The sequence below is a fragment of the Coturnix japonica genome, unplaced genomic scaffold (assembly GCF_054131305.1).
Source record: "Coturnix japonica strain WE unplaced genomic scaffold, WE-NBRP24 Scf048, whole genome shotgun sequence".
NCBI classification, from domain to species: domain Eukaryota; kingdom Metazoa; phylum Chordata; class Aves; order Galliformes; family Phasianidae; genus Coturnix; species Coturnix japonica.
In genome coordinates, this window is record NW_028188951.1 from 1,266,547 (window position 1) to 1,292,207 (window position 25,661).

The following is a 25,661-nucleotide window of genomic DNA, read 5'->3' on the forward strand; positions in this document are numbered from 1 at the left end:
ACTGATCTAGACTCTTCTAACCCCATAAGTCACAATAAATCACAGCAACATAATAATAAACAATCACTGAATTCAATGACCTCTTGAAAGACATCAGTAGTTTCAGATACGACTTGAAACAAAAAACTTGAATAGAAATCTATGAATCATACCCAAGTCACTCAATTCCCTGTGGTAATAACAGGATAATGCCTAATTCACATATCATTGGAAAAGGCAGACTTACAAATCAAAATACGCCAGTATTAATTTTCGCCACAAATAGCCAATGATATTTTATCAAATTGGATCTTCTTTCTGTATTCATCTTTTTACTTTACAGTTCGCTCTGGAAACTAAAACAGTAGAGCACTTTTTAGAAACAAGTTCTTAACAGAAGGGGATAATGAGAATGCTAGATACCTATATTTTAAACAGCATCTTGCAAGGTCACTGTGTAAGATGAGCTTTGATCAGTCAGAATATCAATTGCAGCCAGCAAACACTGAAACTTGGTGTGCAAGTGGAAATTCTCAAGAGCTGGTCAGCATCAGAGTTGTTATGTTTACATTGTTTCTTAAATTGACCCAATTCCTTCTTTAATATCTATCTGGAGTGCTCTCCATGCCTCTTAATTTTTCATTACAGCAAGAGATTTGTAGTGATCGCTTGACAAATACAACACTTCCCATAGGCATCACAACAAATCTTTTACTGCTTGACAGAATTACCACGTAAATGACAAGACGCGAATACAATGACTTTAAATCACTGGAAGGAAAAGCATTAATTGCAGTTACATGAAGAACACGCAGGATTCCTGTCCTCAAACTTGCTTGCAGCTGCGTCAGCAAAGCCTCCACTACCTGGCTGAAAGAGCTGGGCTGAGCAGCTAGAGCTGATCATGTCACAGAGACCTGAATTCTATTCCTGGCTCTGTCCTTCACTCAGGAAAGTGTCAAAAAACAAAGTTATATCACTTTGCTTCACATTCCTGAAATGGAGACATGCTTTGTTACTCCTAAGTGAGCATGAGATATCAGAGCAATGACAACCATTTACTCTGGTATCATTAAGGGTCTCAAACACATTTTCCCTTCTCTGGACATGTTAATACACCACATAACATTGCATGAACAGCAAGAAAGACTTGCAGTCGTACCCAAGAGCAGGACCAAAGTGCTGGATTTTCTACACACTCATTTGGTTACAATACTGAAAACAAAAGGGATTTGAAGAGAATATCTGAAGGTCCACGTAAACAAAACCGTAGTCCCACTCTTTAAATTTCATGTAGCAGCTTCACTGAAAAGAACAAATCCTTTGGATTTTACACAGACTTCTGTATCTTAATCTCATTGTCTCAGTGATGTGAATTTAAACACCATAAGCCAGGAAGTCATACAAATCTGGAGTTCGAGTTGTCAGCAAAGGAATTTCAAAGAGGTGAGCAGATTTCATATGAGAAGCGGTTGTTTGCTTTCTAGTTTTTAAACATTTACAATTCATCTTACATTTCCTGTTTTTTCCCCAGAATTTTGTGGGTAGAAACAAACTCAGAATCCAGATGAGCTGACCTGCTCCCAGCAAGTGCTTTTTAAGCAAAGTCAATACCACCAGATATTTACTAAAGCAAACAAGTTTTTATACTAAACAGAACCCTTACACTCAGATACGTGAAGGTCTCCTTCATTCACTACCAAACTGCAACACAACATGTGTGACAGAAGTTTCTATTTAATAAAATCACCACTGAAGTTCTGACAAGGAATGATGCCTGTAAGACGCCCCATCTTCCTCTTGACCTTCTATAACAACAGTTATCTTTATCATCATACAGAACATTGTAAATATACTAAACAGCCTACTAATTAGCAATGCTAAATTGGTCTCTGTGGCTCCTTGTTCTACCAAGTACATTGTGCTGAGTTCCCCCAGGACAGCAATACCAGCACTGCTGGGCTGCTGCTGTGGCTGGAGATAAACAGCAGGCAGAGTGCAGGCATGAGCTCACTGCCTGAGCCAGGAGCTGACAATAGGTCAGGCAACTGTATTAGCACGTCAACAGATTCAAGCTGATAAACCCAGCATCTCCAAGCAGGGTTAACCTACACCTCATGGCTTTGAGCTGATCTAAAACACAGCCAGGAGGACTCCAGGAGGACACACTAAAATGGCCTTCTAGATACTGTCCATGTTGCCATTTAGATCTCCTACTTGCCTATTTAAAAGGAAACTGAGGTCATTGTGCAATGACGTGATTTACAAACTTGAGTCTGGGCAAATGTATGTAAAACTTTGGGGTGAATATTGTTCAGTTTACATCTTGGTCGTTATTATGTATGTTTTTCTGTTTCTTCAGACCACATTTATTTCAGCTGCTTTAATAAGAGTTCTCCAGGAAAAAAAACATAACCAAAAACCAAGAGTAAAATATAAATATATCAGTAAAAGGAATGGGAACAAATAGCAAGAAGATAACTGGAATCCAGCTATATAAAGTTAACTTGAAACTTGTAAGTGAAGCAACAGCTGACAACAGAAGTTCCAGGTACCAAAAGGAGTTATCTGCTCTGCAGCAGCTACTTTAATGACACTTATAACATACAAGATCATGAAACTTGATTGTTTGAATGTATTTGTGCTACAGGTGCTGCACTACAAACTAATTAATGAGATCCAATAGGGCACAGATATAATAGACTACAAATAGAGAATTTGCTGATCCATGCATTGCTTTAAAAGGAATTCACTGTAACACACAGCACAGGGGCTGAAACTAGATGATCATTATGGTCCTTATCAACCAAGGCCATCCTGTGATTCTATGACCTAAATTAAATTAGAATGAACTTAAATTTAATATGACACATTAAAAACTACACCACAAGTCAAGCAAGTATTTTTAACTTGTTGAAGTGCCCTTAAATATATTTAGATTAAAAATTAGGTGGTTTTCTTAGACTCTGAATATCTCTGCTGGAACACTACAACTTGTATGACACAAATTTATATGTATATAGCCTGTCCTTGTATGCCACACTTGTTTAGACTGATGTAGTCTTCGCTGGATACAAACAGGCTATGGCACAGAAACCACGTCCCTCCTCAGCTTGTACAGAACAACAGATCAACATTTTATAAGCACATTTCTGAGCCTTTATAAGTTGCACTAAGAAATACTTGGATCTTGTTCTTGCTCCATTTATTGCTGTTCCTTTCATTACCTTCATTAAAAGCTGACTCTAATTAAGTTCTTAGTATATTTTTTCTAGTTGTAAAATATCATCCCAGATCAATTATTTGTGACAAGCCACTCTGAGTTGCAAAACTAGCAAAAATGTAGCATATTATGCATCATAATATTAAGACTTCTGAGCATTAAAAAACGTAAGGCAGTTAAATCTGACTGCTTTGACACCAAGTATCTCTAGTGGTTACTACTGAACCAAAGTTAAAATCCATCAGACTGCTGACAGGAAAGGTTTCATTTCATTGCATATGTCCCACTTTCTGGTGCAGGGTACACAGTGTCAAACTAAAGGACAGACATGAAAGGGCATCTATTCCCAGTTCTAGAAAGGCTTGACAATGATGCAAGTAAAAACCAAATACAGTAACATCCATGCATCATGTGACTATCAGATCAGGCCTTAAAACAGAAGCAAAATGAGGACAAAAGAAATATATATAGTCCTCATTCCAGACTAAAAGGAATAAACTTCCCTTACTACAAGCAGCCTGATAGACATCTAATTTTTTCTTCTCCCCCCCCCCCCCCCACCCCCCCACTTTTTTCCAGCCAAGTCCAGCAGCATTTAGTCTCTCTGGCAACCAGACCCACATGAAACCACTGAAGTATGAGTCAGACAGCAAATCCCACCCGAGCTTCCTACTCATATACAGCAAAATCCACCTCCAGCAGCAGTGACAACTATCTCTGGGAAACCTGTAGTCTGGAAACACTGAAACCTTTCAATAAGCACAACCCATGGGAAAGCAAACCAGTTCTGTCAGTCCAACTCGATGATTTCTCCTCAAAAATGTTTGCAGCTAAAGCTATATATTATAACCCAAGTCCTGGCTTTTGGGAGGGACTTCATAGTGGTAAGAATCTGATTTCACTGTTTTTATAGTAGCACGCTGTGCAGACTCCTACCCAGATGCACTTCACCACCCTCCAGGAATCACTAACGGCCACATGAAGACAGATGCTCTGCAGTCTTTTGATACAGAACCATTCCTGAACATCTCTACATTACCTAGAAAACCCAGTGCTGCTTGAAGTCAAATCCTGCTTTCATACAGCTACCCTAAATCCAGTGATAGGTGTGACAGGAAGAGGAGCTTAGAACACATTGAGCCCTTTCATTAACTTAAGAAAGAAAGAATTGGAAAGAACTGTGCTAAATTTGAGCTCTTTTTGTGAGATGTGAGCTATGAGCTCTACCTCCTCTCTTATCTTTCTGCTCCCCATCACCCTTGAAAGAGTTTTCATCGCCAGGTCAAGTGACATTACTCTGTTGAGTCTTTACTGTCAGAGGGCAATGTTCATTAATGACCAAGGACGTTGAAGGTTTCTCAATTAAGTGTAATTATATTTAATTTATCAGTAGAGAGAGACATTACTCATGCACACAACACTTCGAGAAAATGCATATAAACACAAAGCCAGATTAAAAAACCTTCACAATAAACCAGCTGATTTCAAGCTTCTCAAACCACATAAAGCTAAGCACTTAGATCTGATGGAAGAAGGAGAGTTGGCGCATGATTCATCATAACTGACAAAGTTTTTTTCCACCATTACCCAGGAAATGTATCAATAAGTGCCACAAAATAGTCTCCACATAAAAGAAAGTCTGTAGGAAGATCCCCTCAAATGTAGGGAATGCTTTGTGATACTGGACAGCAGGGCACTGCATTATGAGAAGTGTCACTCATGCCTCCTTACCTGATGTTTAAAGGTTAAATATTTACACCAAGAACCAACACAGTAAAACGACAAGGACAAAAGTGTAACAAATCAATAGCAACCTTAGATAACAGAGTAATTATATGAATGACAAAAAACGCCACATCTCTGGCAAATTTTCAGTGCTTGAGCAAAATAATATGGCAGTGAGATCAAATAGTGTCATTTCTCAAACACAGCCATTTCCATCACACCAGCACGCTGCCAGCAGAATCAGTAGGTCACGTACATGAAGGAAAGGAGGAAAATCTGAGCTAGAGATTTTAACCCTCTCACATAAGAAAACCCATTATGGTTTTTTTCCAGAAGACAAGAATTAAAATTTCGTTCCTGGGCAGCTTTTTATTGTTTTAGTTATTTGTTTTATTTTTCAGTCACATACTTAACAAGGTAAAAACATCACTATTTTTGTGCATTTCTCAACACATGAACTCATCATAATTATGATTTATATGAACCACTCTCATTATAGAATTCATTTCAGAGATATACCATACACATTTGTATCCCCATAGTTTTACTTCAAGAGAATTAGGATATGCTTTTACTGTGCATATCTGAATACAACACAATGTAGGAAACTTGGAAACAAAGCTTCAAATCTGCCACACCAACCTCTTCCAGTGAAAACTTATGAGATCTGTGTAATAGGGATAATCTTTTAAGCCATTATTTGGGGTATATTTCAACAATTGACTGTATCAACTGCTGTAGGGAAAATATCAAACAGAGGAATACCAATATATCAAAAAGTTGACTTTAATATTCTTGCCCAGTTGGTATGCAATCTGAGGTAGTACAAAACACTGTATTTCAGGCACTTTAGATGGGCTGTCAGATGAAATACTAACAGCAAAAATTGCCATATCAAATGCAATATCACAGGGAATAAAATCAATTAGAGAAGACTGCCTGTTTCTGGAATTACTCTGAACTACAGTATCAGAAGAGATGCAGATTGACTGAGTAGAGATACAACAGCTCACTTAGATTAGAGCTGCAAATTTAAACAGACTAAAACAGCTAAATCATGATCAAGGTAACACTCCCTTATGGCATACATTATAAATAAAGCAAGATCTCCAGGCCATTTCAGGTTCATCTCACCTTCACATTTAGAAGCTTCTACTATTTCCAAGAGTTTTTCCCACACATTAACAAAGTGCTGTAGCATGCAGGATGCCTTCCTCCATGTATAGCTTGTACAATTACCTAACCACAGAGCTCCAGGCATTCATGCTCACATCGTTACAAAACACAATAATTAGATGGATATCTGTCATCTGCATCTAGTGTGGATCAGAAACAAGACTCTAAAGAAGACTTACAAGGTTCTACTGGGCAGCGGGGACAGCACTGTGCCCAACACAAAAGCTGTCCCAAACAGGAAAAGGGAAATAAACATTTGATTCTACCCTGACTCTTGAAGTCTTTACCTTTACACCTGTGACTGGACTCGGCCACAGACCGGATAATAGGTTAGGCTGATGTTTTGTCTCAGCCAGTGTGACTGCTGGAAGTGAAAAGTGTTCATTTTAACAACCTACATGCAAGATTGTGAAGGTAAATAAACTGAGCAGACAGAAACACAGAACAGACACATACATAAATATACAGTCCTTTCTCTGAAGGTTAATATCATCTCCAAAGGCAGCAGATGCTATTTCCTGCAAGTGATTCATTCCTGAATTTTTGTTTATTCCCTGGGAGAGGACAGGAAAATCAGCTTGATGTTGTCATTTCATCACACGTTGCAGTAATCCAACCAGCAGCTCTTCTGCTGAAGCATTCTGACAATCACACAGCACTAACAGAGCTTGTAATCTAGAAACGTATACGCTCTTCTTCCATCTTTTGTGGAGAGATTTTATGTACTCTATTAATATATGACAGAAGAATGTAGATAGTAGTTAAGACTATGAGTTGAAGAATAACAACAATCAGGTTTAAAATTTATTTATCAACTCTTCAAATGTGTAACTTGGCATAGCTTCAATGGCTCAGTCACTAAAAACAAACAGGTTTTAGTCAACGCTTCATTTTCACCTGCTCCAGCTCCTCCTTGAAAACAAAAGGTGTTCCACACTTCTACCTGCTGAAAGTATGCCTGAAAGGCACTTTCAATTAAAACTTGTGAAAATTCACTATAATGTACACCAATGGCTTGAATAACTTCAGTTGGCATGGAAGTTAGCAAAGGAGATTAAAGATCGGAAAATAATGAAACAGGAAATGAAAAGAAGTTACTGGAATTAGAAATAAAGGGCAAAGGGATATAAAAAGACAAATACTTAAAAGAAAGATGAAATTATTTTTAATGCAGGAAGGAGAAATATATTTAAGATGAAAGAACTACAATCAAAAAAAAAAGTAAGACAACAAACCAGTCTGAAGAAAATTGAAAGCAAAGAGAATAAGCAAATTAGTGAATCCAAAACACGAGAAGAGAGAAGGCAAACTGCTATTATCAAATGTATTATCCTGCCTTTTTAGCCAAGCTTCTTGTTGAGAAATTTAAGTAACGAGGAGAAAAATGGATATAAGAAAGGTAGAAATTCAAATGAACCACATAATTCTCAGCGTAGAGAATTATAAATTGCTACAAAGTAAACATCTGAACATCCCAGAAGATGGTGAAATTTTATATGCTGAAACTGCCCTTTACTCAGAGTCCCTGTTTCTTAATGTATGCAAATTGACACTCAGGATTACAACCACATATTCCTGATTCTCTGTGGGCAGCATAGTGATCCTTCCCTATTAGATGTGCTGTTATTGCAGCAGAAGTAGAGATGGTTGAATATACTGCACATCTCAGTCTGTGACTAATACTCGTTTTATTACACTTGCATAAGTCCAGAAACAATTGTTGACTTTCTATTAAAAAGTTTATCTTCTCTGAATTTCCCCTACATCCCCTCCATATTTGCTTAAGTTGAATCAGAAATATGAACTCACTCGACCCTATGTGTGAAGGTCCTTTTGCCTCAGACCAAGTTTGTACATAACCACTTTTGCTCTACAGAGTAGAGGAGCCCAGTTGCGATGACTGCCATTAACAGAGAACAGTGACTTCAAATGAAAAAGGAAACCAAGATCATCCGACACATTGTGTTTGAAAGGGAGTATTGATCTTCATACCCATTTGGAGCCAAAAAAACATTAAAAAGAAAAAAAAAATCCATAAAAATAAGGCAGTTTAAGTGGCAACTGAAATTGGCCATTTGTAAAATCTGAATTAATAATATTTTCTTCCCAAAGAACAGGAAAAAAAAAAAAATACAACCACCAGCATCTGTAATTGAGAAACATCTGATTTTAATTTTTTTTTAATATATAATAATTTGACCAGGGCAGACAATTCAGAGCTACCAGTAACAGCTCAATGGGAAGGCAGCAGTCACAGCAGTAGGGCTCACATTAAATAAGAGTTGTGCCACTGAACAATTGCTGAACAATAATTTGGATGATTTCCCTGTTTTCTTACTTGAAATTGTCTTTTTGTCTGCACCTATACGTTTTGACTTAAGGCTACTACGTTAGGCAGCAATAGGCTGAAAATGTTGTAGAAAAATAGGCTTTTTTTCATTATTTTCTTCTCTTCAAAAGGAAAGAGGCTTTAAGTTAATGACTGAGGTTCAACATTTTGATGGGAAAATAATGGCACCACTAAACAGAAATTGGAAATTCTGGTCCCAGAGAAGTCGGCCAATCTGAAACAACAGACGTTCAAAAACTACAAATAACAAACATCTACAGATGGCTAAAAAGTTTGAAAACCCACGGAGAGGTTCGAGTTCAGAAATAGGAATTTTATTTCATCTTGATCAGCAACACAGGCAAGAGAGCTGCACATCAGAAACAGAAGTGTTCAACCATGAAACAAGAACAAAGGCAACTATTAAGAGTGGTTCAGTTTTGTTTAAGGTGAAAGCTTAAAAGGACCAAGATGTCAAAAGTCTTCTTGAAAATAATAGCTAATCCCCGTCAGTGACTAATATTTCAGTGCTGCCAGCACTCAGAATTCAACAACACTGAAATGGAAAAGAAAATTCAGTCACCTTGTCATTCTGAAATGGACCTATAATGAAAGCCATTGAGGTGGGTTCAGGGAGTACTACTGAGCCCGCTCAAACAGAAGACAAGCTCAATTTTAAGACAAATTAAAATCCAAAATAAAACTGATCTGACAAAATACATCGTGTGAATTTTTGTAACCCCCAAAGTAAAATGCACAACCATGATCCACAATGTCCCATCTCAGTCGTTTACTCAGAACTGTCAGCACTTTCTACTGCTTATTTCAGGGTCTGCCCGCAACCTTACAGGTTCACACTGTGATTCTGTCAGATGCTGAGCCTTACAGGGTCACTTTGGGTTAACTTGTGTGTGTAAGACCAGCTGCTACATTTCATCCTGCGGACAGCAGCACTTTAAAGGCAGGCAAAGTATGTCATGATTTCCAAAAGTCTTAGAAAACAAAGCAGTCACTGGAGGATTTTCCAAAATATTGTTTATAGGATTTAAACACATCTGGGTTTTTTTGGTAACTGATCTATATTTTATGGCATTAAACACAAACAAGTTCTCTGATGTGAACAAAATCTCTCTGCGAGGACTGAATAAGTTACCTTAAAATTAATAGTTTTTCAGTGAAAACAGCTTCTGAAGTTTCCAGTTATGCAACTACATATTGGGGTTCAAATGTCAGCCACCAGATAAAGAAATGCATCACTAAATGTGAATGCCACCAACATCTGTGAAAATTCCAATACAAGATTCCAATATAAGAACAGTAAGAAAAATTAACAGAATATAAAGAATAGGAAGAGAATTCATTTTTCCGCCACTTCACAATGGGTGGAGCACAATTCCTTCTAGAACAGCTTACTGGGATCTACCAAAGTCTCTTGGTTACACTGGGTCTGAGCACAGAGAGAAAAACGAGCACACAAAAGGCTTTGGCTACAGGATGGTCAGTAGCTGAAGTGTAAGAACCTCGGTGGATTTTCTTGGAAATAAAAGGAAGTGATACACCTCACACTGAACTTTGTCAGGTTCTCAGGAACTGTTTCAATGGGTAAGAGATAAGATAAGCAGGAACCATGGTTTTCCAGGAAGAAGATAAGGGAACCTGGGGGAATACTTATTATGTATTTTTGAAATATGATGAAGCATTATCTTCAATCTGAACATGATAAAGCTTTATCAGTGCAAGCACTTAACTTCATTATAAACAGCAATTTGTATAAAGCTTCAGGCATGGTATGAAGATATAACATACCAACATTGTCCACCTAGCACTTGTGGCTACAGAAATTAGCATAATATTGCAGAGGTTCTGTCATCTTATGGCAGTGGCATCCTCTCTTCATGTACCGTGACCCTGCAGTGGATAGTGGTGGATATACACCAGCTCTCAATGAACCAGACGTACGATCAGAATCAGACTGACCACAACACCATAACTTTGGTGGAAGGAAGTTCATGCTGCTGTGATTTACTGGACAGCAATATTTAGAAGCAGAATTTCATGGGACCTGGATAATGGAAGAAGATAGGAAAGATAACTACAACAAGGGAGGTGAGAAGGATTAACACTGATAAACTGCAAAGAGGAAAGACAACCATGATGACAGAGTGAGGAAACAGTAAACAGAATAAGAATGAAGAAGCAAAGTCAGACAGGAGACCACATGGCTTTTTTTTTTTCCAGAAGTAAAGCTTATAGCCAGGAGAACACATGGCTCCATCATTCTGCATGTGAAAGGAGGTGAAAAGAAACTCCCCCCTCACTGGGCAAGTGAGTCAAAAATAAAAATGCTCCCAAGCAAGTGACAGCTTCTTAGCTCATCTTTACATCTAACAATGACAGTTGTTTGTATGACTCAGATGGATGATTCAACCAACTGCTGTCCTTCAGCTCACTGAGGAAAGTGGGGACAGGGAAGGAGAGAAGACATTTATTTTTGAGTATGCCTGCTAACAACCTTTTTTAGGAGAAATCCTTTAGAGTTCTTTTTTTGCCTTGAGAACTGAGGTCCTTCTTAAAGTCAACTTCAGAGATAAGAGCAAGTGGCTTCCAGCCAATCAGAGAATGCAGCAAGTCTAAAGGAGCAGAAAGGACATACTTGGAAAACACTGTGTGTCAATGCTTGGTCGAGTCTTATGCAAGCGACAGAAGTCAAGTCCTTGTTTGAAGAGAGCTCTAGAGACCCACAGTTTTGATGGTTCTGAAACAGCACTGTCTAGTGGCTTATTAATTATTAAAGAAGCTAAGATCTCTTCCTCTCCAGCAGCCATTATATCTTTACAGGCTGTTCAAATTAGCCAAGAGACCAGCTGGACAAGTGGACAATTCACATCAACAGCCTGCAGACATCTTATCTATCCTCTTTTCATCCATAATGAATCCAGATCCTGTAACCCAAGATGCTTTGATTCCACTAAGACTTCCTTACCTAAGGCATGTACCAGATTTATTATGAATTAAATCTCAGGAAACACACCATCTACCCTTATGTAGTCAATGAATATTTAAAGACTATATATTTCAAATAACATCAGTGAGGTGTTTTAGTGTTTCCAAAGGGAGAAAACGTAACCTGAAGGATAAGCCCTACTAGCAGCAGCTCTCTCAGGAATACTAGCTTAACCTTGCACAGAGCAGGAAGATATCCTATTTGTTTTACCGGAGACTCTAAGTATGAAATGGTCACCAAATTGAGTACAAGTCAGAGAATTGGTCACCAGACATAAAATAAAGATCCCTTTCAATTAGATGGAGAAAATCAGGATTCTTCCCCCAGAGCACCTATACTACACAGCTGCAACAAGCAGAAATCCCAGAGCTCTTCTGGGATACAACTGTCAGAAATGCCAAATGATTTAGTGGCCTAGTCCACTTACGTGCAGTCATATCCAGGCCAAGTACCAAACCTCTCTCAGGCATCAACCCAGGAGCATTGCCAATTGTATAGGGATGAAAGCAGCATCAGCTGGATACTTTTTAACACTGGCTGGTATTTCATTTATTAAGCAAGGCTGTCCAAGATGATTAGCCTGACCTTTGCTTACTGGTTTTATTATCCAAATTACAGCAATAGCTCCCATGGCTTCACTTTAGGGAATTTCCTATGAATTTTTGAAACACTAAGGCGTGTCTATAGAAAACAGCCTTTTTTTTAATATTCAGTAAGGTAGAGACTTTAGAGACTATAAATCCATGTATCTCGCTCTGTTATTTCAGAAAGTAAACACTGAAAAGTAAAGTAAAGCCATTTAATCCAAACGATGCAGCTGAAAGAAAGGAAGAGCTACTTTGTACCTTTACAGCTTTTCCTGTTTGCACACCGCATACCCTTAACTGAGCACAGAATTGAAATCACTGACAGATTTACATGGAGTGGTGAACTAGAAGACAGATAAAAGCCAAGACAGTTGATGTATTCTATGTAGGCATAAGAAGAACAACACGACCCATCTCCTACCCATGCAGTCTGTGTATAGGCCCAATAAAAAGTTATGCTCAGAAATGGTGAACAGATAAAGGGCTTGCACTGCTGCTGACACATAACAAAGGAGGAATGAAAGAACTGGATGATCACAGCAGGGTGTAAATGCTCATGGTTTAAGTTGAACCATACATTTACCTTGCCAGAAAGCTCAGGAATGTAAGACATCCCTCCAAATCAGGAATTCAACCTATAAACAGTGTTTGAGAACAAAGTAGTCAACAATTCTCATTTCCCCTCCCCCCATAAAGGAACACTTTTTGTGCAGTAAATGTTTTGCTTTATTAAATTGCTTTTTGTTTTCCCTCCTGTCATTCCCCTAAAGTGTTAGCAGAGCTGTTTACTCCCTGACTTCAGATTTCATATGGCTTTCTATAACATCGTGCCAGGCATATTTTTCATGTTCTGCTGCTGCAGAGAGTAACTTAATGATACTTTTAAAAAGAACAAGTCAGGTATCCAACCTTTTGTAACTTCTTGTGGTATGTCTCCCATGTTATATCAAAATACTTGGAGCCAGTCAATAAATACAGTCCTAAATACTACTCTGCTGGGACACTCAGGATGTCTTTGTTTCTTCCTTATTCCTTACAGCCACATCAATGCAAGTTATAGTCTAATGTGAAAGGAACAATTCTGCAACTCAGCAGGTAACAGTAAACTCTGTCATTACAGGGAATGCTATATAATTCTTCAGCCTTTCAAGACAGTCGAAGCTGCAAGTAGGGTGATAAATCTTGCTATTCCATATTTCAGATATTAAGGAACATCTACCTCTGAAGCCAAGAATTTGTGACTAGAAACTATTGCTGTGATGCCCCTGGTTAGAGATTCCTAACAGCCTACAGGCTCCAGCAGAATACAGCTTTCTGCCAGCTCTCCCCAGGCATGGTACCTCTTAGAGAAAGTCATCTCCTCTGATATTACAGGGCTGGCACAAAGCAGATGTACAGCCAGGCGAAACTGGGAAATAAACCAGGTGAGAAGCTGGACATTGTGCCCACAGAGAAGATATATGGCAAACACATAAAAACGTGAACATTCATACTGGAAACATCCCACATGTCAGTTTTACACAAAAATTGGAGATAAAGTTTTCTAGCAGAAGCAAAGCTGCCTACTTATCCCATGAAGCACTCACTGTGAGAAGATACAGGGAGTTTATGATGGAATAAGAAAATACAGTACATGACACATTGAAATTTATAGTTCAGAATATGGAGAAAAAATGCAAGCTATCAAACATCATTTCACTGGATGTTACAGATACTGCCTAAAGCACACAGCACACTTTTAGAGGTAATAGCAATTCCAAACAGAGGAAATGGCACTACTGTTTTTACAGAAAACAGTATTTTAGGTCCACGTTCATGCAGTCTGCAGGTATAAAGAAGGATATAAAATAGTTTCAGAGACAAAGAGACTGCCCAATTCACCGTGACAAAGGTAAACACAGGTCATCTCACAGAGATAAACATTTTAACAGGGCTTCATTTATCCTTAAAGGTTTGGTCTCTTAGTTGGCTGGCTGCAATAACCCATTCAGTACCTCTGGGAGAGAGAAATATCATGTTTTTCCTTCATTGATGAAAAGTATATTTACAGTATTTTCCTCTAGCAGCCTTCTGTTGTTCCCCTTGCTTTTGCTCTCCTGAACATCAACTGTTTTTAACTTCTGAATTCAGAGAAACATATCACTTAGGTAATCAATCAGATCTTACATCTGAGATCTCATCATTCCAAGCTTTACCTCATATAAATCTCAGAGCTCCTGCCTGCAGGTCTATCTCTGCTTTCTAAAAAGATTACATGGACCAAAAGAAATCACTTTCTTTTGCCCTCTGGCTTTCAACGTGAAACAAGTGTCATGGTGAAATGCTGACAAAACCTTCTCATGTTTCCTAGCTTTGAAAAACTGCAGCACAACTCTGAAGTTGAAAGTACACCAGCAAAATACAACAAGTTTTTATGATAATAAGCTACATTATGATGCTTCCCTACATTTTAGCAGATGACACAATTGTGCACATCTGCATGGAAATAAGGACAGGAAGAAAATCTTACAGATGCTTCACTCTATTTGCTTTCTATATGAAGACATAGCACAATTCATTTATGTAGAACAATAACTGTTTGAAAATCATCCTCATGCTACATGAGAAATTAGCATCCAGGAGATGTTTGAATGTCCTGCCTTATAGAGGTCCTACACACACACTGGACTTCACCAGCTGTTACAAAGATCCTTCCTTCTTTACTCTCAGCTGTATTAGAGCACCATCCAAGGGAACCAAGTAACTGCTTCACAAATGAACTTGCAGCAGCGCATGATCATTCATTCAGTGGATGTTCTGTTTTAAACCAAGATTTTGCCATCTGTTCCTCTGTTAATTACGAATGCTCCAGATATCCACAAATACACCGCAAGGAAAACACTCGTTAAAGCACATGTATCTCACCCACAATGCATCAGTGTGGTTTATCACATTAAAACCAATAGCACTTACCACACAATAAGTCCCACAATAGGAAGACCACAGAGGCAGATGTTTACAGCTTCTCATCTGACAATAAGCCAACTACGGCTTCTTGGAGTCTAAAACATTTTACGTATACTCAGCAAGAGAATCTTCACAACCATGCCCAGAATCACAAACACTTTGTAAGTAGGGGCTACCAGAAGCTCACAAGGACAGTTGCTACCCAGGCGAGAGCCACCAGGACACTCAGCAGCAGATAACAGTTTGCAGATGTATCCTCTCCAAATCCCTTCCTATTCTTCTCTCCCCTCCAACCTCAGCAATATCATCAACCTAAGTTTTTGGAAAGCTGTACGTACCTAGTATTTAAAGACAAAACATTAGCTTAACATCAGGAAGGCTGGTTAGTCTTGCTTCACATAGAAAACATGAATGAAGTTTCTCCCAGATACACCCTGAATGAAGCTTACGTTACCAAACAAGGAATTAATTTAACCCACTAAACACTGCTGTCAGATGCTGGCAAGAATGCCCAAAGGAAACTGTCAAGCTTTATCTCTCTGTATTCAAGCATAGTATTCAGATCAGTAGAAGAGCACTGTTCTGGGACTACATGACACAAACTTGGTTGTTAGATCTGGCATTAGGATGATGGATAACTCTGAAACAAGCTTTATCCTCTGCTTCTACACCTTTCTAATCTTGATCTACAACTTGGTATGCCTAACCACGTCAAAAAATTGCTTTGGTAATTTGTGTGGGAAAGAATGCCACAAAAGAGCAGATGTAACAGAACATCAGGAATTGGCTTTTCCACAGACAATGGGGAGGAATGGGGTTCTTTCAGGAATTGGAGCTGCCCAAAGCACAGCAGTTGTGGATGAAGTGATAACTCAGAACAATTTATTTAATGAACATTTGTAGGTACAGTTAAATTTTCATCTGAAAAGATTACTAGTACACATCCCTGCATCCCCTGCAATATGATGGAGAGGGAACATACTGGAAAAATATAGAAAAGCAATTCATTTTGGTACCAATGTAGGGAAAGTCAGTGAAAATATCTTCATCTCGTGTTTTTGGGATGACAGCACAGGAAAATGTGAAAGCAGCCATAGCAGTTACAGGGGGTGAAAATATATATATAAAATGTCACTGCATTTCTGAAGCATCTAAAATTTGCTTCTACTAATATTTAACAATTACCATTACATTCTACCGAGGATCTCAACGTTTCTAGCACAAACAGGAACACTACTTTGAAAACAATTTTCTCTACTCTTCCCTTTGAGAAAGTAGCTCAGCACCCTCCTGCTGCAGCCTCATTTCTTAACACTGCAATAATCATTTGTAGCATCCACAGGGAGGAAGTTAAAGCACCTCCTTGCTCCTGCCTGCACACCCACTCCCAGATCAGAGACTGCAGCATCCTCTATTGCTTTGATCTTCTGTTCATGTTAAAGTAGCCCAACCATGACAACAAGAAGAAAAGGCATAGAGGATGGTATAAAAGTACTAGGAGACAATGCTGAGATAGATATCTGAATAGCCAAGGAAACTCAAGCACAGAAAGGTGAGGACTGTTCTCCAAGATAAAACGTACATAAAACTATCAATGAGATATTCAGTGAAATTTCTAATTAAACTGTGTACATATACAGACAAATTTCCCAATTGGACAGTTACAAAATCACCTGTACAGACAGGCAAGAATCACCGCCTCTGTCAGTCCCAGTGTTTGCCAGAATCCAATGGTATACCAGGATACATGGAGACTTCTTGAAAACCAGCCTGAAATAGTTACTTCACCTGCAATTTTTAATCATGCATTTTTCTACCTGTCTAGGAGAAAGCAATCAGCTAAGTGGATTTATGACGTTAAGTTCATTAAAAGGACAGCCAAAATCACAATTAATTGAAGCCCCCTTGTATCTATTTAATGAGAATGACTTTCTGTTACCCTGGATTACAAACCAAGCTGTAGAAGTGACAGATAAAGACCATTCTGGTTCCTGCCAAAGCCTGTCTTTGGTAGCTTAGCAATTACTTATCTGTAAACTTTATTTTGAATCATATCTTCACCTTGAAACTCATTAAGCATTAGACATTCAGTCCAAATATATAATTCAATTTCAGCTGCCAGCCTGCAAGAGCTAATCCACAAATGATAACCACAGGTGTTAATCTACCTGATGATAGATTATTCAGAGCTAAGGGTTGATATCTTAGCTGCAAAAAGGTCCCACAGAAAGCTGAAACAAAGTGGCAGACATACAGAAAGTCACATTGGAGACAGCAGCATCACCTTAACTTAGCTGTGTCAACTCCACTTCCTTGTTTTGGAATCTGTCAGATATGTACTTTCTAGACTAGAGATGTTTAATTCATGCTTGAAGTAATTGAATGGCCTTTGAATAAACACATTGTGAAAAAGAAAACAAGTTCTCAAACCTCAGATGCAGTATTTGACAGAAAGCAGTAGAATCCCAGAACGATTACTCTAAAAACTGGTAAAACATAGCAGTGAAAGCATCAGATATGCAGGATTTTGTAGCAGGGACATGATTTGTTACTGCAGTCCACGGAAACTATAGGAGTTATAAGTTGAAATGCAGAAACTAACATCATAGTTTTCCACTGATCTGTTGAGCTTTACAGTCACAGGTCACTCTAGGCAAGGTGGATACATGTCAACTCATCACAAAAAGGTAGGCTCTCTGTACCTCCCAAGTTAATTATTCTGACATAAATGCCATTATTATTCCCCTTTCCACTGCAGAAGGAAAGTGTCAAGTTTGAGACACGCATTATCAGTAAGCATATGTTCTGCTTGCAAAGAAGCAAAATTGCTTCTGACAGGTTCTTAACAATACCAGGCAAAGTATTTGCAGGTAGGCCAACAGTCACGTACAGAAAGATGTACGCACCCCAGTGGTGAAGGGGCTCTTTAAGTACACAGCACACCCTCTCAGGAAGCAGCCCAGGTCCAGGCATACCCTCCCTTCAGTGGCTGACCCACATATGAGCCCACCCTGGGTCCAGCCCTTCTAGTCACATGCAGAGCACAGGTGCAAATAATTTGCTTGTGCCTGCTGGGCCAGCTGCACCCCTTCACCGGGTGCTCAATCACCAGTTCAAGGCCAGACCTAACAGCTCCCCTAAAGCATGTCTGTTCTGTTTGTAAGAAGCAGACAGTGAATTACATTTGCACAAATCTGGTCTCATATTCTGCTACTCTTTTAAACTTCATACATTTTAGGCAGATGCATCTCAACTGTTCTTTGCAATTACATTTATATTCCAGCCTTGCCTCCCTGTTGAATAAGAATTACCCTAAGAGAGAAAGTATGCTAGTGCCTGAGTGAACTTGTAAATCATATTTCAACTCTGTTGCTCTTCAGTCCAGATCTGCCAGAATCCAGACATACAGCCCTCACCTTCGATTAAATCTAAAGGTAGTCATGGAATGATAATCTCCTAGGAAGCAAGTCTGAGGTGCCCATGTCCTGTTACATAACCCAGCCACTTTACTGACAGGATGCATTCATCCATTAGGTATTCCTTAAGTGTACTGTAACCCTCCTTTATGACTGTCTTACAATGTAACTTGCAGGTCCTGAATGGTTTCACCAGGAATAAATTTATCGATCACTAATACCACAAGGAAAATCTGTCATTACATTTGAGGTGAAGAAAATAAAAAATGCAACAGCATAGTAATAAATTGCGGGTGAGATAGTACTTCATTTATCCTGTAGACCTAAACAAAGAAGAAGAAAATGCCATCCCAAATGAAGTAGCTTCCCCTCAGCATTGAGTGTACTGGGTGTTATCTTGGAACAGGTCCTTGGTAGTGAGATCACACTGAAAGCATGAACCTGTAGTGAAAGTGACAACAGAAATCCCACAACATCTGATACTCAAGTGTCTGAGATATCTACCAGAATAAAAAATGAAGACAGGGAGAAAAACAACCACCTTCAAGGGGGTTTAACCTAAACAAAGTGGTGGGAATGAAAACTCAAAGGTCTCTGGAGTTCTAAAATCCAAAAAATCCAAGCTTTCTTATTACAACTGACTGTATCATAATCTATTAACATACAAGCTCTGTTTTGAAACAGAACTCATTGACTTTAGAACCATAAATCTGAGCGAATTAATGTCCTTATATCCTAAAATCAAGTTATTTTTGTTAGCAGTTTTCTACTTTCTATCTCAACTTCATACAAAGTTACTTTTGGTATCCCTCTCTCTAAACACTTTCTGAAGCAAATCTACCCTTACGGAATTAGTTTTGCAACGTGTATCATCTCTTCCTATGACACTATGAGCCATTTCACTCATCAACTTTGTAAAAATTCATCTCTCTTCCATTTCAGTAATTGCGAGTGCTCACAATATTCCTAATTAAAGAATTCTCGCCTATGCTTTGTATGATTCTATTTCTTTGTCAGAACAAAAAAACCTTTCATTTCATGCATTTTTACAGTATATTTCCTCTCTTCAGAGAAGCACTACTTTTGTTACTTAGAATAACACTGAAAATCAATAAAAGCACACAGATTTTCCCTCTCATCTTTTTCAAGCTAAGCTGCCAGGACCCAGAATAAATTCATTTTAGCTCTCAGTTCCATGACCTTCTGCTTTGTACTTTAAAATTTCATTTCATTTCTGTTACTTGAGTTCTCAAGGTCTTCAAGTCCTACCTGCTTGGTATTCCAATCCTTCTGCACATTGGCCAGGCTTTCCAACTCTGCTATCAAATTTCACTGTCACATGTTCCAAATCATGGGCTAAACAAATGAAAGTGGTTAAGTGGAACAAGAAGAAAAGCAGGTGCAGAAGCATGAAGAAGCCAGAACAAAGTTCCTGAACCCACTGGTGCCGACGCTGGAACAGTGTATCTCCTTCAATTCCTGGCCCTGTATTTGCTTTACCACCCCACACTGACCTCATACTGCACTTCTGCACAGGTGTGAGGATGAACTCAGTCGGCTCAGACAAGTGCTGTACATGAATAAAGACCAAAATCATTTCTTCATCAAACTCTATCAGGGGCTGGTGGTCTATGTCAACAGAAACCGAATATATTATCTAATCTCCTACAAATAACTGCTCATACTTATATGCAACTATTTACCTACAATAAATTTGTGGAATTATATCTATCTATCTATCTATCTATCTATCTATCTATCTATCTATCTATCTATATTTCCCATCTTGTTTATTAGGCGAGCACAGCCTGAAGACATCTCAGGACATACAATGTATAGGAGTATAAATGTGATAGCCTGAACTGAAGCTGCAAGCAGTAAAATTCAGAGAAATGGCTTAGTTAATGCTTGGACATGGTCTGGCAACCTTCCATACATAAACATGTATTGAAACCAGTACATGTTAGTATTCTTCATTTTCAGCCTCACAAAAATTCCTCATATGGTTTGTATTACATCCTCTAAGTTCTTTTAGCTTATTTTCTTCTCTATTTTTGCAGTTTAATCCATAGTTAGCTGAACTTATCACCTCATTTATGTAAGCATTAATAATGTAATAGACATAAACTCAAGCAAAATTAACAGAATTAGTGTGTCCACATAATCTTGATGAAGACAGGTCTAACACTAGGAGGAGTTTTACTTTGTGCCGAGCCTCTATGAACACAATGAGATGCTGCAGTATGACTTCTTACATGTATACAGATTCACTTCATATTCAGGTGCTAAATTTGCACTCCAGCTCCTCTTAAACCAACTAACCTCTCTTGACAGATTTGACTGAATGATGGAGGCATCAAAAGCCCATGACAGACTGGGAAAATGGGGTAGAAGGCAAGAACATCAATTTCAGGCCATACTTAAAGCATATCAATAGTGAGACATCACACTACTGTTGAAACTTGATGGCTGGACCATCTACAAGGTTTTCAAGAGCAAGTGCTTCACAACACATCCATCACACTATCCTAAGTATTCATTAACAGGCTTTGCTTGTTTTAAAATTGAAGTAAGTAAATATTGCACAAATGGTTGTCAGGACACATGAAAAGATTATATTGTGAAGTTGTTTGTTTTTTTTTTTTAAAGAGATCCTTTGTGGCCTTTTGAAAATGTTACAGAGCACCATTACATTGTGAAATTCAGTCAGATTGAACAATTTTGCCTGATTGTGTGGATACAACAGATACACGTCCATCAGAAAACAAACAAAGAGAAAACAAAAAGCCACAAATTGATCTCTCCAATCAGGCCATATCAGACCACACCTCAACATGGCTGACCAGCCAATTGATTTTTGAAAGTAACTGAAAAAGATGAGGGAACCCCAGTTTAAAATCTTACATCCAGTTGTTTTCCATATGTTAAGAAACCAGCTGGCAGTGCAACATTAATGCAGATCTACATGCAACACATGCACACTACATGCAACAAACAGTTCAAAGTGGCCACATCTACAGCAATCAAATCTGAGCTCCATACGTGCAGTGATTCTCCTACTGTGCATAAGGATGCAGTTATATAGACACTTGTGCAACATTACATATATTATGTGAGCTAAAACTAGGAAAGCTACTAAAGGTAGATACAATTGTTACTGCAACATTGCTTCTGCTGCTCCATAGGCTATGGCCAAGGCCCTCTGCTCTGTAGCAGCTGTTTAGTCTATGCCAAGGAGGCATTAGTTCAAAGGCTATTTCCAAACTCCAGATTCTTGCACAAATCCCACACTGCGAATTTCATCTAGTAACAATGCACAGTTACAGGTTGAGAACGAAGGGAAGATAGGAAAACAGTTTCCCTGCAATTCAACGGTTATAAACATGATGCTAATCTATGCCATACATAGAGGTTAGTTAATTCTGCCACGTGTCTTCTCACGAAGCACTTTGCATTCAGTCTACCCCAAGATATCTCAGACATGAAGCCAGAACTGCATTTCTTCCAATAACATCTCTGCATTGCTGCAAGAAGCGAGCTGTCATTATTGTATCTTCCATGCTGGCAGAAACTGTACATATGCATGTCTTCATCTCTGAGCACAGAGCTCTCACAGAAGATTATGATACACTAAAATTACTTTGGTTGAAAATATGTTATTAAAAGTTTAATTATGTATGCAAGCTTATATATTTTCTCTTTGAAAATGCTTAGAGGATGATTAGCAGTCTCTATTAATTTGCCACATAAAATGTTTCATGGGTAATCATACACAGTTATAACATGCAAGTTTTGAAGTAATTAAATAGAACTATTAAAACAGCTGAATAGGAAGTTATGCATGATTTTATATCACTTGCTTCTGCTTGGCAGAGGACTGGCTTAAGAGCTCTTCCTATGGGAGGGAACTTCGAGGCTTTACAGACTTCATATTTTTAACAGCTCTAAAAATGACTTTTCCAGCTGTGAAACCTTAAAACATGAAAGAATTAATATTAATGAATAGAGAATCATAGAATGGTTTAAGTGGGAAGAGACCTTAATGATCACCCAGCTCCAGAACCCTCACTGAGGACAGCGTTGCCAACCACCTCTTCCTAAGAAGAGCAATCATGTCTGTGACAGTCACGCTTGGGAAAGGGGATCAGAAGAGAAGTTGCAAGAACTCCAGCTTTCTTTAAATTTATCTATTTAAGCCATAAAAGGAAACAACTCTTTGAGTTCCATGAGTCTAATGTAATACAGAGTCTCAATCTGGAAGGAAAGTGTTGAAAGATGTGAAGAGTCTCCTGCTATATTTTTTGACCCTAATTACAAATATTTTTTTATGAACTTGGAAGTTGTTCTTTCAGTTTATGATTTCAGATGGTACAAAATCATCACGTCAAGTTGGATATAGGAACTAACATCCTCTCCTCTGCTGGCTTTTCCAGGAATCTATTACATGAGAACTTCAGTAGCCCCAAGAGGCGAATGTCATCACAGTGACTGCATGCAAATACGCGTTCTGATAGAACAACTGGTGCCACAGATAAATCCATACTTTGCTACATTGAAATGTATGCTTTTTCAGACACAGAACTACAGAAGAATACAGAGAGAATAAGCTAAGCAAAGCTATGTAACATTTAACTACAACAACTGAAGCTTCCTTTTTGCATTGTAAGGTGTATTGTTAAGACTATGGAGAAAACTGCGTAACATCCAACTTTAACTTTCCAATGTATTATAGAGCACCTGAGCTTCTTAAATGAGAACAAATAAATAGCGGACCACTGACACAGCAAACTTACACAACAGCACTACCAGAACTGCCGGCCACTTACACACTGTTCCCTGTCCTACAGGCACATTGCAGCCAAGGTACACAAATCCCATGCAGCATTTAACCCCAGGCTGCTGATCATCAAAAGCAACGTTTCCCCTGTCCAGCGTTAGGAACACAGCACAGGCCTTTCTGTGTGCACTCCAACAAAGCTGTTTCAACAGACAGACAACGAAAGCAAAAGGAGCTCCAGAATCGTCACACACATCACGGTGTTGCATTTTCCATTCTCTGTCTGATTTCTGTCCTATATCCCAACGTGTCCAAACTAGTGAAATTCAAAGCTCCCTGTTAAGAAAGTGATTTGTTTTCAACAGATACATCTAGCAATGCATACTGAAATTACGCTTATTTTCTAGGCTGTAAAGCACCGAGTCAAAGCATTGCATCCTTCAAACACACACCGCTGCCCAAATCTCCACGATCTGAATGGACAATAAAATACTTTCTGACAAACCTACAGGCAGAAAAGAACCAAAACCCAACAGCAGCCTTCGGTGTTTACCACCTTGTGGCTCGAGCCGGTAAATATTCCCTTCTCACAAACACATTCTTTCATCATTTACAGTCAACGAGCCCCTCATGCAGCAGGCACTGAAACTTCTCTCAAAGTTCCTCCCCGAAGGAGAGCCGAAGAGCGTTATGCTTCCATAAGACCGACGTGGAGCCCCACGCATACCGAGCGATGGGGGAACCAAGAACGCCGGGACTGCCTGCCCAGCTCCCAAACGGCTCCGAGCATCCTCAGCACAAGCAGCAGCCCAAGCTGCATCTCTCCTCCACTCACACCTTCTAAAAGCCAGCAGCCACACCACCGAAGACGTACAAACGAAGCGAACACGAAGTACGCGGCAAACAAAGCCGTACTTACATCCCGGAATTTGTTCCAGTACTTGTCTTTATCGTATTGCGAAACGGTGCTCAGCCATTTGTCATTGTCCAGGAAATTGCCGTGATTGCTGCTGCCCGTGACGATCTCAGGATGCCGGCTCTCCACTTGCAGGAAGCACCAGGCAGCGATGACCAACACCCCCGACATCTGCAAGCAGAGGAGAGAAGCGAGGCGTCGCGGGGGCTGCTTTCTCGAGCGGGGAAGTTTGAGGAGACCCGGCTCCGGGCTTCGCTCCCCTCGCCTTTCTCGGCAACTTCTGGCTGCGGAGACGGCAGCTCCGCTGAGACCCACCCAACCGCCCAGCCCTGAAGGGAGGGGAGCAGCGGAGAGAGCGCAGACGGAACGCGTTACCCCGGGCCGGGCATAGACGCCAACCAAAGGCAAAGAACGCGCTGCCGAACCCCAGCAAAACCCGCGGGGGCAGCTCCGCGAACTTTGCACGTTGCAGGATCCCCTACCTCCGCGCGCTGCTGCGAGACGGAGCTCCGCGCACCGCCGCCTCTTCGTGCGGCTGCGGTCGGAGAAGCGGCCGGTGGTTGAGCCGGCAGCAGCCGCCAGGCTCCGTCAGCGGCTGCGGGCGTGTGCGGGAGGATGCGTGAGCGAGGTCCGCGGCAGCAGCCGAGGTCTGGTGCCATCTGCGGGCAGAGCGGCGGCGGTGCGACCGGGGGGCGGGGCGTTGAGACGCCCCCCAAGTGCGTAGCGGTTGTTGTGGATGAAGACCCCCAAGTCGGGTGAGGAGCGGAACTGAAGTGCTCGCGCTGTGCCCAGCGAAGCACCTGCGGGTGAGTTGGCAGGGAAGTGGGGCAGCTCCGCCTCAGGACATCCAGGTGTCGTGAAGAGGCAGCGGGATGGTAACAGCCTGGGGACCGGCATCTTGCTACACTCTAAAGTGTGCCAGAGCCATGAAATCGGCCTTAAAAACAAACAAACCAACAAAGAACGCCCAGCAAACACCAGCCGCAAAAAGCCTTGGGTAGTACGTGGCTGTTTGTGTCAACGGACTCGTAATGTTCAGAATTAAGGGCATCTCAAAGGCAGGACAGTTGCCCCAGACTTCTAAATTCCCTCTCCTACAACACCAAGGGGTTTCTGCTCCCACACCATATGCACAAGGTGGGCTTTGTGCCGCTCGTTGCTGCCAGATCCATCCACAGAAGCCTATGAGGAAGGCACTCCTTGGAACCTACTGCTGAGTCTTTGTAGGGATACGGAGTACAGAAGTTGTTGTAAGAATATGGCTTTCTGTCTCCCAGGAAGCTGTAAATGGGCTTAATTCTACTTTTCCAAACAGTTCAGTTTGTGTTGTGCTGTTATTATTTTTAATAACACAGTAAAGGGTCAAGTTTATCAATCTGCTGCTGCTGTATCTGTGCACTGAACCCAGCACACAGTTCTGTTCCTAGATTTGATTTGAAATACAGTTCCTAAATGACCCGTAACCACAATCAAAGCCTCTGGGGCTGAAAAAAAAACCAATGAAGGTTTATTAATTTTAACAGCAGAGAACAAGTATATACCCAGATAAGTACCCCCCATTGCATTTTCCCCCCGATGCACAT

The 25,661-nt window shown here is 39.9% G+C and overlaps 1 protein-coding gene across 1 annotated transcript in view; it reads right to left on the reverse strand.

The window, feature by feature from the left end:
* SPOCK1 (SPARC (osteonectin), cwcv and kazal like domains proteoglycan 1) overlaps positions 1-24,668 on the reverse strand; it is a 254,894-nt gene extending 230,226 nt beyond the window's left edge. Inside the window, exons 1-2 of the mRNA XM_015875879.3 lie at positions 24,561-24,668; positions 24,082-24,249 (exon numbers count right to left, since the gene is read on the reverse strand). Coding sequence (XP_015731365.2) covers positions 24,082-24,249 — 168 coding nt within the window. The 5' untranslated portion in view covers positions 24,561-24,668. The remainder of the gene's footprint in view (positions 1-24,081; positions 24,250-24,560) is intronic.
* Positions 24,669-25,661: the final 993 nt, after the last annotated feature.